The sequence below is a fragment of the Cydia fagiglandana genome, chromosome 26 (genome assembly GCF_963556715.1).
Source record: "Cydia fagiglandana chromosome 26, ilCydFagi1.1, whole genome shotgun sequence".
NCBI lineage: Eukaryota > Metazoa > Arthropoda > Insecta > Lepidoptera > Tortricidae > Cydia > Cydia fagiglandana.
This window is the reverse complement of record NC_085957.1, coordinates 9,945,186-9,961,288: the sequence shown is the minus strand read 5'-3', so window position 1 is coordinate 9,961,288 and position 16,103 is coordinate 9,945,186. Positions and strand designations below refer to the sequence as shown.

General features: G+C 40.8%; 2 protein-coding genes across 2 annotated transcripts in view; one reads left to right on the top strand and one right to left on the bottom strand.

The window, feature by feature from the left end:
* Positions 1-16,103, bottom strand: part of LOC134677465 (catenin alpha) — a 77,257-nt gene that overhangs the window by 48,336 nt on the left and 12,818 nt on the right. Inside the window, exons 13-14 of the mRNA XM_063535946.1 lie at positions 15,740-15,845; positions 14,904-14,998 (exon numbers count right to left, since the gene is read on the bottom strand). Coding sequence (XP_063392016.1) covers positions 14,904-14,998; positions 15,740-15,845 — 201 coding nt within the window. The remainder of the gene's footprint in view (positions 1-14,903; positions 14,999-15,739; positions 15,846-16,103) is intronic.
* LOC134677240 (larval cuticle protein LCP-17-like) lies at positions 11,766-13,901 on the top strand. The gene is made up of 4 exons (XM_063535672.1): positions 11,766-12,122; positions 12,232-12,414; positions 12,897-13,001; positions 13,632-13,901. The coding sequence occupies exons 1-4, from the start codon at positions 11,766-11,768 to the stop codon at positions 13,722-13,724; spliced, it is 738 nt and encodes a 245-aa protein (XP_063391742.1). The 3' UTR covers positions 13,725-13,901.

Here is a 16,103-nt window from a genome sequence, read left to right as displayed (position 1 = left end):
GACAAAATAAAATTTCATTTTGCTTGGCAAGGTTTGACGTATGGGCGGTTAGAGGTTAAAACAATGTTGACACAGATTCCAGTAAACATGTATTGTCAGTCTTGTTGTATTATGATCTCAGAACTGGATTTTTAGGGTTCCGTACCCATAGGGTAAAACGGGTCCCTATTACTAAGACTCCGCTGTCCGTCCGTCTGTCACCAGGCTGTATCTCACGAACCGTGATAGACAGTTGAAAATTTCACAGATGATGTATACCTGTTGCCGCTATCACAACAAATACTAAAAAGTACGGAACCCTCGATGGGCGGGTCCGACGAGTGTCCGGTTTTTTATATAATGTATGGGATCATAAGCATTTTATTGTATGGTTTACTCGTTCGTGTCTCCATTATTTGGATGGATCAGGTTTGAATGATGTTTAAGCCTTTATTAAACTTGTAATGCATGTAACTATGTATGTTTATACGGGTCAAATTTTGCGAGTTAAATTTGACCCACTTTCCGGTTTCCGATGAAGTTGAAAATGTGCATACGTAAATTGGATGACAATGCAATATATGACGTTCCAAGGGAAAAGGTACCTTATGGCGGCTAGCGCTTACGTCGCATAGCACCGCAATAATATTGGAGCGGCGTTAATAATAGCGTAAGCGCCAACCGCTATAAGGTACAGTCATCAGCAATAGTATCTTACACAACTAGGGCCGCAAAAATATATGACGCGCTCTTATTGCGCTCCAAATAAGAACGTGTTACATATTTTTGCGGCCCTAGTTTTGTAAGATACTATTGCTGATGACTGTACCATTACCCGTGGGACGTCACATATCATGGTACCATCGAGCTGATCTGATGATGGAGACAGGAGGTGACTATCTATACGAATTTTGTGATAATATGACGCAACCTAATTGTGTTTGTGTTTGTTAGAATTGACAACGCGAGGAAGACAGCGTTTCATTGCATTGGGGGTTTTAGGTTATTTAAGACGAAACAGGAGCTGAGATTTAAATATTTTAGGTAAATATACCCGTCTCGCTAACGGAAGCGGCTCCTGAAACTAGTGCGATAAGGACAAGGCGAAAAATCCTGCGTAAAAATCTCAAAAATTGAGGTTTCGTACTCGACTGTTTCGTCCTCCAAAACTTAACCAATCGTAACCAAATTTGGAAATCTAAAAGATTATGAAATTATCTGTGTCGGACCGTTTTGCTTTTTTGGCTAATTGATATCAGTTTTGTATACCACGCTTCTCATTACGGCATAGTCTATTAGGCCATTTTTATTTTTTTATTTAATCTTTATTGCTCATAAGGAAATACACTGTACAAAAGGCAAACTTTTGAAGGGCTCTAGCGCCTTAAAAAACAAAAATATTAAAAAAAAGCTAAACGGTCGGACACAGATATTGACAATATTAATCTGTGTTGAAAAAATCATTGCTCTAGCTTCAAAACCCACGGAGGAAACAGTCGAGTACGTTTGTATGGAGAAATTACCACTCCTGTTGGCTCTTAATAATTTACTTGTGTGTGTAACGGAGTATTTTCTTGTTGTGGTCTCTGGGACACAAGGTTTACATTTAAGGGCCTACCAGTATTGCCTCACAGGCCCATGAGTTATGAGGTACTCGTAACGTTTCCCTCTTTGGCAACGGTTATGTAACGAGGTATCATCCGTCATTTTGAAAGGTCGCGTTTTGAGAAAACTTATTGCATAAAATGAGTCATTCATTGTCTACAACTCTACATGAATATGCTAATATGGGTTAATCCAGGGCTCTCCAAATCCCGGCCCGCGGGCCAAATCCGGCCCGCGAAGCGTTCCAATCCGACCAGCGGGAGCCAGGCCCACCCCCTCGGCGCCGACGGTGGCCCGCGCGAAACTAAAAGGCGCAATATAAAAAAAAAACCCTTGACCTATATGGTGGAAAGATTTGCTGGCTGGGGATGAGGTCTTGGTGGCTCAGATGGCAGAGCGCTGGAGTATCGATCCGGAGGCCGTGAGTTCAAGTCTCACTCAAGACAGTAATTTTTCCACTTTTAAATTTATTCTAAGCTTAAAAAAAAAGTCAAAAAGTTTGGAGACCCCTGGGTTAACCCTTCATAAGGCTGTCAGAATATACGCTAAATTAAACCCTGCCAATTTTGAAAAACAATGTCATATTATGAGTAGTGATGTACCGACTACTCGCCGACTAGTCGGGAAAGCCGACTATTCGGCCTCATTTGTAGTCGGTGATTAGTCGGCGACTAGTCGGCAAAAATGGCCGATTAGTCGGCACTTTATAAGTGACAGAAAAACAGAGCAAAAAGAAATAAACAGCAAATATTTACCTCAGCTTTTCACCTATTTTACCCAAATTCCTATTTAGGGTGCCTACGAAAACTTTTGTTCGAATTATTGACAGTGTGGTCGCTTTCTTATGTCCGATTGTCCAGTTTTTTAATGAAATATAGCCTTAGGTTCTTTATTTTTCAGCTTTAACTACCACCTTTTTTACCTTTAGGTAGATGAATAGCGCGACGACAGGGGTAAAACGATTTATTTTAAGTGCATCGCAACCGAAATTACACGAAACTAATGATCTGGCCGACTAGCCGGCCAAATCAATAGACGGTACATCACTAACTATGAGCCTAAAAGCGGTTCAATAAGTTCCACGTTGCGACGTTGCGAGCAAGTGTATTGAAAAAGATGAGGTTTTGGGATTATACTGAGCAACTTTTAGAATAGAACCAACCCCGAAATCACGAAAAAGCATTTACCCTCCCATAGAAAATAGACCAGCCAAAATGTGTGAAACGACCAAATTTTTTTTCGTGATTTCGGGGTTGGTCCCATAGTAAAAGTTGCTCAGTATAATCTCAAAACCCCCCTGGCAACGGGAGTGCACTTATTTTTTGGTGTCCTGTATACCGGGATTTAACATATATTTGATTATCTTTATAATTGTATTGATCTGAGTCGCACTACTATCAATAAAAACTCATAATCATAATATTTATGTAAATAAGATGTTCGCCGACACTTAATGAGTCTATATATTTCAATTTAACATTCATTGGTTTAAAACTCATAAAATACAGTTTAAGGCGCATCTTAGGTTTTCTAAAAAAAAACAATAGTTTTAAGTACACGATCGTCATCATAATATTTATGCATATTTAAATAAATAAAGTTTACTTGTTACATTATTGCGTGAGACTTTCATTCAGGTGGTCGCGGGTTCAATCCTTGACTCGTACCAATGAGATTTTTAAAAGTTATGTACTACTTTTCGGTGAGGGAGTTTCTCTGGCTTGGAAGGTCATATTAGCAGTCGGTTTTGTAAAAACTAGTGCCAACGCCAATTTTTGGGATTAATTGCTAAGCGCATCCTAATGTAGCGTCGAAAAGTTTCTAAAACTGTCTACTACATAAAATAATTTCGGAAATTCTCATAGTTTTGTGTCGTATTCGAAATTCTCAGGAAATTCCATGTGAAAAAATTTTGTATTTACGGAAAATTTTGGAAATTTTGCGCAACGTGGTATAAAGCCCCGACTGTCCCAAAATCGCTTGGAATATGTTGATGAGTTAACTTGTGTCGTGACAACATAACTCATCGAAAGATACTCGTACCTACAGCGCCTTAACCGCCGTATTTATGGCAGCATGCCGATGAAGAAACCGTATAATGATGTGATATTCACGTTGCGAATGCAAATGGAGTCCAGCGATTCGGTGTAGCTAGAACATAACTTATAAATACACACACACAGACACACACACAGAGACAGACACACGCACACAGACAGTCATGTAAAAATAAACTTTTTGGAATGAAAAGCTTGGACGTGGACGCGGCAGGCTCAAACGGAGATGGCGGAATAACCTGGACCGCTTCCTAAATAATTGGCCGGAGCAAACACCAAATCGGGAGTCGTGGAAATAAGGGGAGACGCATTTGCCCAGGAGTGGGACAATTTTGCGTATGCCCGTCTTAGGCCCACTTGCACCATTCTACATCTCGCTTCTTCTTCCTCGCGTTATCCCGGCATTTTACCACGACTCACATAGGAGCCTGGGGTCCGCTTGATTTGACGTAGGCACTAGTTTTTGCGAAAGCGACTGCCATCTGACCTTCCAACCCAGAGGGGAAACTAGGCCTTATTGGGATTAGTCCGGTTTCCTCACGATGTTTTCCTTCACCGAAAAGCGACTAGTAAATATCAAATGATATTTCGTACATAAGTTTCGAAGAACTCATTGCAAGTCGCACGCTCTTACCGCTAGGCAACCAGCGCTTTTCCAGACTTGCACCATCCTACTAACCCGAGTTTAAGCGGTTCAATCGTTAACCTAGTGTCAAATTGTACTGGTAACCATGGTAACTCTAGGTTTAACCGGTTAACCCCGGATCAGTGGAATGGTGCAAGTGGGCCTTAGAAAGCTGGCGTGGCTGACAACTCGACTCGCCAGCCAATCGGATCAGCACAGAACGGGTTATCTCCGATGAACAATTGATTCCTTATCGGCAGGTGACGGGTTAGGTAATCACTTATACGGTGGCCAAGGTCGGGCCCAATGAGTCCGTAAACAATACAAAAGTGGCCACTTTCCTCCAACGAGAAAGATGAGTAAGGACGAAAGACCACACCATAAGGGCGTATACTCATTATACCATGTTATGTGTCATATTTACTACCCAACGACCGGTCTCGCCTATAGTCCGTTTTTAGGGTTCCGTACCCAAAGGGTAAAACGGGACCCTATTACTAAGACTTCGCTGTCCGTCCGTCCGTCTGTCCGTCTGTCTGTCACCAGGCTGTATCTCACGAACCGTGATAGCTAGACAGTTGAAATTTTCACAGATGATGTATTTCTGTTGCCGCTATAACAACAAATACTAAAAACAGAATAAAATAAAGATTTAAGTGGGGCTCCCATACAGCAAACGTGATTTTTAACCAAAGTTAAGCAACGTCGGGCGTGGTCAGTACTTGGATGGGTGACCGTTTTCTTTTTGCATTTTTTTTCCGTTTTTTTTTGCTTTATGGTACGGAACGCTTCGTGCGCGAGTCCGACTCGCACTTGCCCGGTTTTTTTAGCATTAGATAGAACTTCGCAGAAGTTCGCTTGTGGTTCTAAATCTGGCACTTTTAGCGGTAACAATTTGAAGTAAATTATATATATTGACCATGCTACATTAGATAATTCAATAATTATTAACAATTAACGAGCCTGATAAAAACTGCACGCTTGCTTCTGCGGAGTTCTTTCTAATGCTAAAAAAAAACGAACTATAGTGGGTAGTGACCCTGCCTTTGAACTGTGAAGCCGATGGTCCCGGGTTCGAATCCCGGTAAGGGCATTTATTTGTCATGAACACAAATATTTGTTCCTGAGTCATGGGTGTTTTCGAAGCGCTGGTAGCCTAGCGGTAAGAGCGTGCGACTTTCAATCCGGAGGTCGCGGGTTCAAACCCCGGCTCGTACCAATGAGTTTTTCGGAACTTATGTACGAAATATCATTTGATATTTGCCAGTCGCTTTTCGGTGAAGGAAAACATCGTGAGGAAACCGGACTAATCCCAATAAGGCCTAGTTTCCCCTCTGGGTTGAAAGGTCAGATGGCAGTCGCTTTCGTAAAAACTAGTGCCTACGTCAAATCATGGGATTAGTTGTCAAGCGGACCCCAGGCTCCCATGAGCCGTGGCAAAATGCCGGGATAACGTCAGGGAGACGAAGTCATGGGTGTTTTCTATGTATTTATACCTATAAAGATTGGCTCAAAATAAGTGCATTCCAGTTGCCCGGGAGAAGAATTCCAGTTACCGAGAAATCGCGAAAAAAAAATTTGACTGTGTCATACATTTTGGCTGGTCTGTTTTCTATGGGAGAGTAATTAATTTTTTCGCGATTTCGCGGTTGGTCCCATAGTAAAAGTTGCTCAGTATAATCCCAAAACCTCTCTGGCAACGGGGTAGTGCCAAAAAAGGTCACAATATATAAAGCCTATTTTTTTATTCCGTAGACTAAAATGACATTACCTATAGTTCGTTTTTTTTAGCATTAGAAAGAACTTGCAAGAAGGTAAGTGATCTTGGTATGTCTTTTAATTGAAAAACGCTTTTTAAAAATCAATAACTATTACTTATGAAAGCAGAAGAATATAAATGATCGTATAGATTCATAATTGTTACATATTTGTCGTAACTTATTTTTAAAATGTGTTTTTCAATTAAAAGACACATCAAGATTGTTTACCTAATTTCTAATGCTAAAAAAAACGAAGTATAGTATGAACATAAAATGTCATTTCATAGTATGAAATGTCATTTTAGTCTACCGAATAAAAAAAAACCGGGCAAGTGCGAGTCGGACTCGCGCACGAAGGGTTCGGTACCATAATGCAAAAAAAGGCTTTAAACAAAACGGTCACCCATCCAAGTACTGACCCCGCCCGACGTTGCTTAACTTCGGTCAAAAATCACGTTTGTTGTATGGGAGCCCCACTTGAACCTTTATTTTATTCTGTTTTTAGTATTTGTTGTTATAGCGGCAACAGCAGAAATACATCATCTGCGAAAATTTCAACTGTCTAGCTATCACGGTTCGTGAGATACAGCCTGGTAACAGACGGACGGACGGACAGCAGAGTCTTAGGGTCCCGTTTTACCCTTTGGGTACGGAAACCTAATAGGCTTTAAAGTGGCAAAAAGTAAAAGCTCAGACACAGAGTATAGTGTATATCCATGTAAAGTTTATATTAACAAAGTCCCATCCCAATCTTCATTGCCCGTGACCTCGGCGCGCGCGCATCTCCGCTATATAAGGCGTGAGCACACCGACGGGGCACAGTTCAAGTGTGCACACTGCTTAAACATGGTGAGTGCACCGCTTTATTGGGGTCAATATTAATCTGCCCTCCTAAGCCGTATAGCTATCTCAAAAAAAATTCTGAGTAATAGAAACGTAAGTTTGCAATCCATTTTCTTTTGAGATAACGCTATTTGGCTTAGCAGGACAGAATATAGTAAATAAAAAACAATTTTAGTAGAAAAAGTAAAAAAAAATATTTTTTTTACGTGATGGGACGTTTAAAGATTTAAAAATCGGTTTTTGACTTAGGCCCACTTGCACCATCCCACTAACTCGGGGTTAAGCGGTTAAACGGTTAACTTACAGTCAAATTGTACTGGTAACCATGGCAACTCCAGGTTTAACCGGTTAACCGCGGGTTAGTGAAATGGTGCAAATGGGCCTTAGTAGTTGATCAGAAATGTGTTGTTAGATATTTATTAGGTACGTATTCAAAGTAATAATCTTAATCAAAATAACATACGTAAATTTGTAATGTGTATTCATAACTTGCATATCATTAATTTTAATTACTTATGCACACTTTTGCTTTTGTCTGTCATTCATCGTTACTTCTGTCCTACTCATTTCCTCAAAGGTTAACTGGAAGAGATCCCATATAGAGATAAGTTCGCCTTTGTTGTATTTAATTCACTCTGTAACTGTCTTCTCGTGTTTTTATTTATATGTACAATAAAGTATATATACATACATTAATGTCCCTTAGTACAAAACAGTTAAAAATAAACAAATTAATTTGTAAAATAAATAGAAGTGATGTGATGTCCAAAAATTATTTATTATTAACAAAGCAATATTCACTTATTAATTTAAAACAATCAGATGCTAAAAGCCCATTTTTCATTACCCTATAAATTTTGCAATTAAACATATTAAATCTTTCCAATATTACATTCTAACATAACGGTTTTCATGGGTTCCGTAGCCAAAACGGCAAAAATGAAACCGTTATAGTTTCGTCATGCCTGTCTGTCCGTATGTCACAGCCATGTTACTCGGAAACTTTAGGAATATTGTAATGCAATTTGGAACGTAGGTGTATTATTGTTTTTTTTTTTTACTTTTATGGCTTTTCGTTTTGTACGAAGGCACGGAACCCTACATTGTGCGTGGTCCGACACGCACTTGGCCGGCTTTTATTAATAACGACTAATGAGTATAAAAAAACCGGACAAGTGAGAGTCGGACTTTTTAGTATCTGTTGTTATAGCGGCAACAGAAATACATCATCTGTGAAAATTTCAACTGTCTATCACGGTTCCTAATATACAGCCTGGTAACAGACGGACGGACAGTGGAATCTTAGTAATAGGTTTTTACCCTTTGAGTACGGAACCCTAAAAGAGCTATGCTTAGAATCGAACTGTCGACCTCTAACTCTGACAGGACAGGGTCACTACCAACTGCGCGTCATCAAAATAAACCAGTATTATTATGAATAAATAACCGATTTATAAAACCTTGGTCGTGACAAGGACATCAAAACATCTTTAATTTGATTATAAATATTAATATTAACATTATGCAATCAAACAGATGTTATATTTTTAGACGGAATCCGAATTTATTTTTAGATTTTAAACGAATAAGAAATAATGTTAATGTTCTTTGTGATATACCGCGTGTGGCATGTAACATGAGCAAATAATTAAAACATAGATTGCACTCCTCAAACGGTGACACTTTTATTCAACAACTGTACACCCTACAGTTAAATTTTTTGCTCGTATTACTAGGGTTGCCAACCGTACTATATTATATAGTATTGTACTATATTTTGGCTCTCTGTACTATATACTTTTGGAAAAATATATAGTACGCTAAAATTCTATATTTCCGATTAAACGTATATTACCCTCATATAGTCAGAACGTAAAAAGTCTGCAGCGATTTTGATAGCCCACGCAGTGCAAGTGTCATTTTAAACTTCAAACTTCTATGAAATTATGACGTATACATAACACTTACACTGCGTGAGCTATCAAATCCGCTGCAGACTTTGTTTGGTGCGACTATATTTAGTATTTTATCTAAAAGTACTATATTTTTTTTAAATGTACTATATTTTTGATGCCTTATTCTGGAAAATAGTATATTCCACCAAAAAAAAGTTGGCAACCCTACTTATTACAGGCCACACCCGGTATGATTAATTTATGAAATAAAAGTATTGAAACGGATTATATCGCGTATACTGAATTCATACTACATCCCGACGTTTCGAACCCTTTACAGCTTTCGTGGTCAACGGGTAGCTGAGGAAAAACTGCACTGTAAAGGTGCCCACTGATTTACAGTCCTCCGGACGGTATCGGCCTGTCAGTTGTTCGGAACTGTCAAAATTGTGTTCTAACTGACAGGCCGATACCGTCCGGCGGACTGTTAATCAGTGGGCCCCTTAAAGGGTTCGAAACGTCGGGATGTAGTATGAATTCAATACCGTTAACGGTAACGGTAACGGATTTCATATAAAAACCTGATTTTAAATTGTATTTAGGTAATTAAACAGTTTATTTAAAGTGTGTTCGGTAAATATAGTAACAGTTTTACCGAGAATCGAACCTAGTCCTTGAGACGTCATAGCGCATAGCTGGCGGGTCAAAACGCCTCCGCGCGCGACCGTAATATAGTGACGAGCGGAGCGGAAGCGATTTAGAAACGTCTGCTTCCCGAAATCCGCAATGTCAGCCAGCAACTTCTCTAAAAATACAAGAAGTCTGTCTTGAGAGCCACATGTATTATTGGCACATTTCGCTACTTAGTATGTGATCATCATCAGCATCATCTCAGCCATAAGACGTCCACTGCTGAACATAGGCTTCCCCCTTGGACCTCCATTCGTACCGGTTGGAAGCGACCCGCATCCAGCGTCTTCCGGCGGCCTTAACAAGGTCCGTCCATCTTGTGGGTGGCGTCCATCTTAGTATGTACCTACGCTATTTTATTAATAGTGATAAAAGACAGTTCACCCATTGGTATATAAGTGGCTTTAGCTTTAGACTCTTGTATTTTAAAGGTCGCCACTGACGAGCCTTCCAACAGTCCAAATAGCGTGGCTGCAATCCAAAATCGGTCCGTGCATGTCAAAAACGTACAATGTTTAATATTAGGATGCCGTCCATTTGGATGAATCTATTGTAACGGCATCCATTTGGAAGGCTCGTCAGTGGCCTGCTTAAGAGTATTTGCATTTGCCCATAGTTGCAATTGCCCTGACTGACCGTAAGGTTATCAAATTAAATGTTACACGATAACAAGCGTGAAATTGGCCCGTCTCAGTTATGTCATTTACGAAGTTTCAAGGGTGTTTTCCCATTTGTCCCCGCCGGGCGCTAATGGGAATAGGTGCATTCATATAAACCCTTCCCACCTGTCCCCGCCTCTTGTATGGCGGCGGTCACGTGGGGCGGGGACAAATGGGAATACACCAAAACTAGAAAAGTAAACGGTTTGTTTCACAAAATTGACAAGAATGTTACATTTACTTACCATAATTGTGGACCGATAATTGTTAAAGAAATTATCTTTTGTAGTAAATAAAAATATAAATTGCTCTCGATCATCAATTTAATGAAGTCTTCAAGCAAAAAATAAATCGTAAGTAGCTACGCTACTACTATTACTTAAATATATGAATTTAATTGATGTTATAAAGTTCCGTATTGCCCGCTCACTTAAATCGCTCTCGTTACCGCCTGTCAACATAACCTGACCTTAAGTTCATCCGCAGAAGCGGTTTCGTAACTCGGCATTAAGATAACTCATGAATATGCCTGAGGCTGACCGCTCTCCGTCAAAAGGTTACGGGGTTCGGATCCCGGTGAGGTCACATGACAATTATGATGTATAAGCACAGAATATAAATACTCGTAGTATTATGCGTTCGAAGGTCCGTAAATCCTAAATTTCGACCTAGGGCCGTAATGTATTTTTTCATCACTTGCTAGGCGACGCGGTCCGTAAATCCTAAGTTTCGACTTGGGCTGTATTATACGTCGGTAGGTCCGTAAATCCTAAATTTCAACCTAGGGCCGTAATGTATTTTTTCATCACATTTGCTAGGCGACGCGGTCCGTAAATCCTAAATTTCAACCTAGGGCCGTAATGTATTTTTTCATCATACTTGCTAGACAACGCGGTCCGTAAATCCTAAATTTCTAACGTAACTCGGCATTAAGATGACTGAACACTAACATACGGGGTTCGAATTCCGGTGAGGTCACGTGATGATTATGATGTATAAGGCAGTGTTATTACGTATTTGGATATGATTTTAATATGTATAGTATATTGAAAACGAAAGTGTAAGCAAGTAAATATCCTTCATTGTTAACGAGGGTTTCGCCTTATCGAGGTCATAGTTAGCGAGATTTCGCTGTATTAGTAATATCGTCGGGTGACAAGCAAAAGTCACTAAGTACTATCAAAAAATTAAAGTATCAATGCACTTTATTACACTTGTGACACGGTTTATTGTCCAATAATTTCATTGGTGTTAGTTAGTGACTTTTGCTTGTCTCCCGACGATATGTTTATTGTTTCGTCGGGTGACAAGCAAAAGTCACTAAATACTAAAAAAAAAATAAAAAAAATCGACTTTCTTTCAGTAGTAACATGGTTCACAATGGCTATTAACTTGTGGTGGTACTTAGTGACTTTTGCTTGTCACCCGACGGTTTATGTTTATTGTTGTTGTTTGTTGTATTTTCTCAAAGGCTGAAAGAGATCCCTTTTAGGGATAAGTTCGCCTTTGTACATAACATTTTTATGTTTGTTTTGTTTATGTAAATGTGCAATGAAGTTGACATACATACATACATGTTTAGGCGATTGTTTATAATTACTAAAAGGGTCCAAACCACGCCTAAAGGCTATTCATCTCAGGTTTCATACAAAATGTTTGGCGTACTAGCATCAAAAGTAAGCCAATTTATATCAAAACTTAATTTTTCCGTGTTACAGAAACTCCTAATCGTATCGTGCCTAGTGGCGCTCGCGGCGGCGGACGTGTCGCACCTCAAGCAGGCCGGCGGCGAGGCCGGCGCCCAGATCCTGAGGCAGGAGTCCGACATCAGCCCCGAGGGCAACTTCCAGTACGCGTACGAGACCGACAACGGCATTCAGGGGCAGGCGCAGGGACAGCTTAAAGGCGCTGGTGTAAGTAATCTATTTAAGCTGCCTCGCGAGGTGTTGCCTCGTTCGAGTTGCCTCGTGCGAGTTGCCTCGTGCGAGTTGCCTCGTTTGAGATGCCTCGTAAGTTATTGCAGATAAAAGTGACTCGTTTAGTGAACACGTTAGATACTAGGGCAGGAGGTGGACAGCTTCTATTACGAATATGACACTGACAACGATATCAGTTCAGTATCAGTGCCTAGTGGCGCTCGCGGCGGCGGACGTGTCGCACCTCAAGCAGGCCGGCGGCGAGGCCGACGCCCAGATCCTGAGACAGGAGTCCGACATCAGCCCCGAGGGCAACTTCCAGTACGCGTACGAGACTGACAACGGCATTCAGGGGCAGGCGCAGGGACAGCTTAAAGGCGCTGGTGTAAGTAGTTTAGAAAGAGTTGCCTCGCGAGAATGCCTCGTTCGAGATGCCTCGCAAGTCCTCGCAAATAGAGGTGGCTCGTTTTGTGAGCACAGCAAATACCAAGGCAGAAGTTGTCCTTTTACTGTTACGAATGAAAACTGCATCAGTTAAGAAACTTCCAATCGTATGATGAGGGTGGAACAAGCAATGGTACCATTTTCGTATAAATCGGGGGTGCTGAATTCATTTATGGTATCACATTTACACTAGAAGAAAAAACACAATGTAAACATTTTTTTTTAACTCCTCTTCACGCTTAAACCGCTGAACCGATTTGAATTTTGGTATAGAAATAGTTTCAGTCCCGGCACAGGACAGGACATAGGATAGTTGTTATAATTATTGGTACCATACCTTGATATGTAAATTTTGCTAAACAGAAAAGGTTAAATGACGTGTAACGCTTATTCTCAATAAACGATTGATTGATTGATTGACAGGAGGACGTCGCCTTGGAGATTCAGGGTGAGAACGGCTGGAAGACCCCCGAGGGCGAGCAGGTGCAGCTCCAGTACGTCGCCAACGAGAACGGCTACCAGCCTCAGGTATGTTCCAACCGTAATAACCCGTCTTTAATCGACATATATAAAAGGTGGTTCTTAATAGGGGGTGCGAAGTCACGAAGTACCCAGACTTCGCTCCAGGCCGTTGCCTGTCGATCGTTGATGCAGATGGCCGAAGATCGAGAGGCCTGGAGAGCAGTGGTAGGAAGAATAACCCATAGGAGTCACGTCCCTCAGACATGAGGTCACGACCACGAAATAGGGGGTATTACTGCAATGTTCTGAGAGTGCAGAACTACCGCCTATCGTAGACCATAGAGTTACTTGTACATGTACATACTGTGCCTTAAACAGTTTTCGACAAGTTTTCACAGACAATAAAGTATGACATTGATGTATCAAGGGCCTACCGGGAAACCCGAAAATCGAAATTTAGCTATCTGTCTCTTTATTGCTCGAATAAGCAAGAGTGATAGAGACTCTCAGATTGTAATGGATTGTCGTACTGATGCCCCCTACGCAGAGTTTCGCGTATTATTAAGCTTTTAAATTACCTCCAACATTTCTAAGACAACATTGTCTTAGTGGTCTCGAAGAAATACATCATTCGTGATTTCAAACTGTTTTCTGAACTTTTTTAAATATATTTTAATATGTCTCGTTTGTTCACAGGGCTCTCACCTCCCTACCCCTCCCCCGATCCCGGAGGCCATCCTCCGCGCCCTCGAGTACATCAGGGCGCACCCCCCACCACCAGAAAACTAAGTTAACAACAAAGTGAAGTGACCGCGTCTCTCTTACAGCGAGGTTGCCTCGCGAGGCAATTGTGCGGAGACCGAACGAGGCAACAGCTTAAGCAACCTGAACGAACCGCCTTACGTTTTGACAGTTAAAAATCACTTTAACTTTTAAAAGCTTGTATGTCCGTATGATATGAATACTGAGATACAGATGTAATGAAATTATTTTCCATCGTATTTTCACGGAAACGTACGAACGTGACTTGCTATTTCAATCAGTCTCGGTACAAAAAGTACTGAGGTTGACTGAAGTAGCATGACAAATACGAACGTTTCCGATAAAATACGATGGCAAACAATTATGCACTACGTCTTTACTACATTTTGAAGAGTTTCTAGTGATTTTTAGTTGGATTTTCTAGCTTTTGTTTGAGTTTAATGCTCAAACTTGATTTTACCTTCTAGTCATATTTTTCTATTGCACATATTTTCTTTGCACTTCTTTATCTTGAAGACGAAAGGTCATTTCTTTGTAGATAATATAATACGCCACTGCCATCCGATCCTTGTATATAGTGATGATACCTGGATTTTTTTTAATAAATTTATTTTATAAATACCTTCTTTTATTTACCTATTCATTTTTTTTTTCGGTATTTTAAGCCAAATCTCGTAGAGCTAAAGCTATGCTGGCGCCATCTATATGTGCCATCTTCCGTCAAATTCGAAGCACGAATCAATCCGCTAGCTCATGAAATTCCTACGCACTAGCACTAGGGCTCCGCAAAGCCTCTGTAGGGGCTCGTGAGAAAAAATTATAAACCACCTCTTCTATGTCTCGTGAGGTCCACAGCTCAATGGCGACGAACGATAGTTTTTAATTTCGGGCTCCGTCAAATTTGACAACTCATTTTACAATATAAAGGAGTATCTTAATTACAATTCTTAATTATGTTAATTGCTAGTGTGTGCTAGTTTTTAAGTACTAGTTTTTAAGTATTAGTTTTTAAGTCTTTATGTATATTGCTGTGCCCCAACGGGGTTTATGTTTGGAACATGTAAATATTTTAACTCCTTATAAAACCCATAAAAGCAATGAATAAATTATGAATTATGAATATTTCGCTTTCCAAAAGGGTTCAGTCACGAAAAAAGTTTGAGTACCAATCGTGGGACACCTCTAGGTGATAAATGAGGCACTAACCTTGGTCTCTGAGCACGGTGACGGCCTCTAGCACGCGCTTGGTGTAGATGCACGGCTCGTAGTTGTCCATCTCTTGGGTCACCACGGAGCACACCCTGTTGGCAAAACGACAGTTTAGGACACGCAATTTGAGAGGCGAATGGAACTGGAATTAAAGACTAGTATTTTGGGGCATAGACATAGACAAAGGAATATTTAGCCTCGTAAGGCCCACCAAAGTTTTCCTATTTTTAATTTGAACCTTCTTCTATAAGTAAATTCCAATGAATTTAGTTTAGTTTTGAAAAGCAATAAAACAAAAGAAATGCTACTTTATTTGGTTCATGACAGGTTCTAATCAGTGTGACGAATATGTAAATTAAGCTTTACGAGGTAAGATACTAAAAAACAACAGATATTCACTGATTTTTATCTAGTTAGTTTCAATTGTGTTGGTTTTTAGGTAATTTTTGCTCCTTTTGCCAAGAATTCCCGATTAGGTGGGTCCAGCCGCCTCGCGAGGAAATTGCCTCGCACGGCAGCACGGTCTGTGGGGACCTCGCTCAGAAAAGCACGCACGGCGGCCGCCATGCCCCGAGCGAGAACGTCTTCACAGTTACTTCACGAGGCATTTTCGGTGGTTCTGTATGGGGCTATTGATAAAAATGTTTCTACTTCTACCGAGCAAACGTAACAGGGTGCGTAGCCAACATGGTAATCGTTTACGCTCTGTAGCGAACGAAACGTAACTGTCACTGTCGCACGAATATGGAAGAGTGATAGAGACACAAAGCGTTTCGTTGTCGTAGCGCAAGCGATTGTCACCTTGGCTAGGTAGCCTGGTAGTTGTGTCTCACCTGGCGGCGCGGCCGCGAATAGCGCCGGCGGTGCGCTCGAGCGAGTCCGGGTCCCCCTCCTGCAGCGCCACCACACATTTATTCACGTCCTCCAGGATATGGTTCTCTGGAAACAAAATATATTGGTTAAAAAGAGTTTGAACGCCACGCCTATATATGTAACCTTGTTAGAATTCACGGAGCCACATAGTAAGTAATAGTACTAGCGTACAGAAACGAAACTTCTTACAAAACCGAAGTTTGACAGCGGTTCAGGGACGAATCATGCTACCCCTTTCTGCTATTTATGTTTGTCAAAATTCAAGTCATTATCTGATCTGTGGCCGTGCACGCAAAGGGACGTCAAGTTGTGCCAGCCATAATA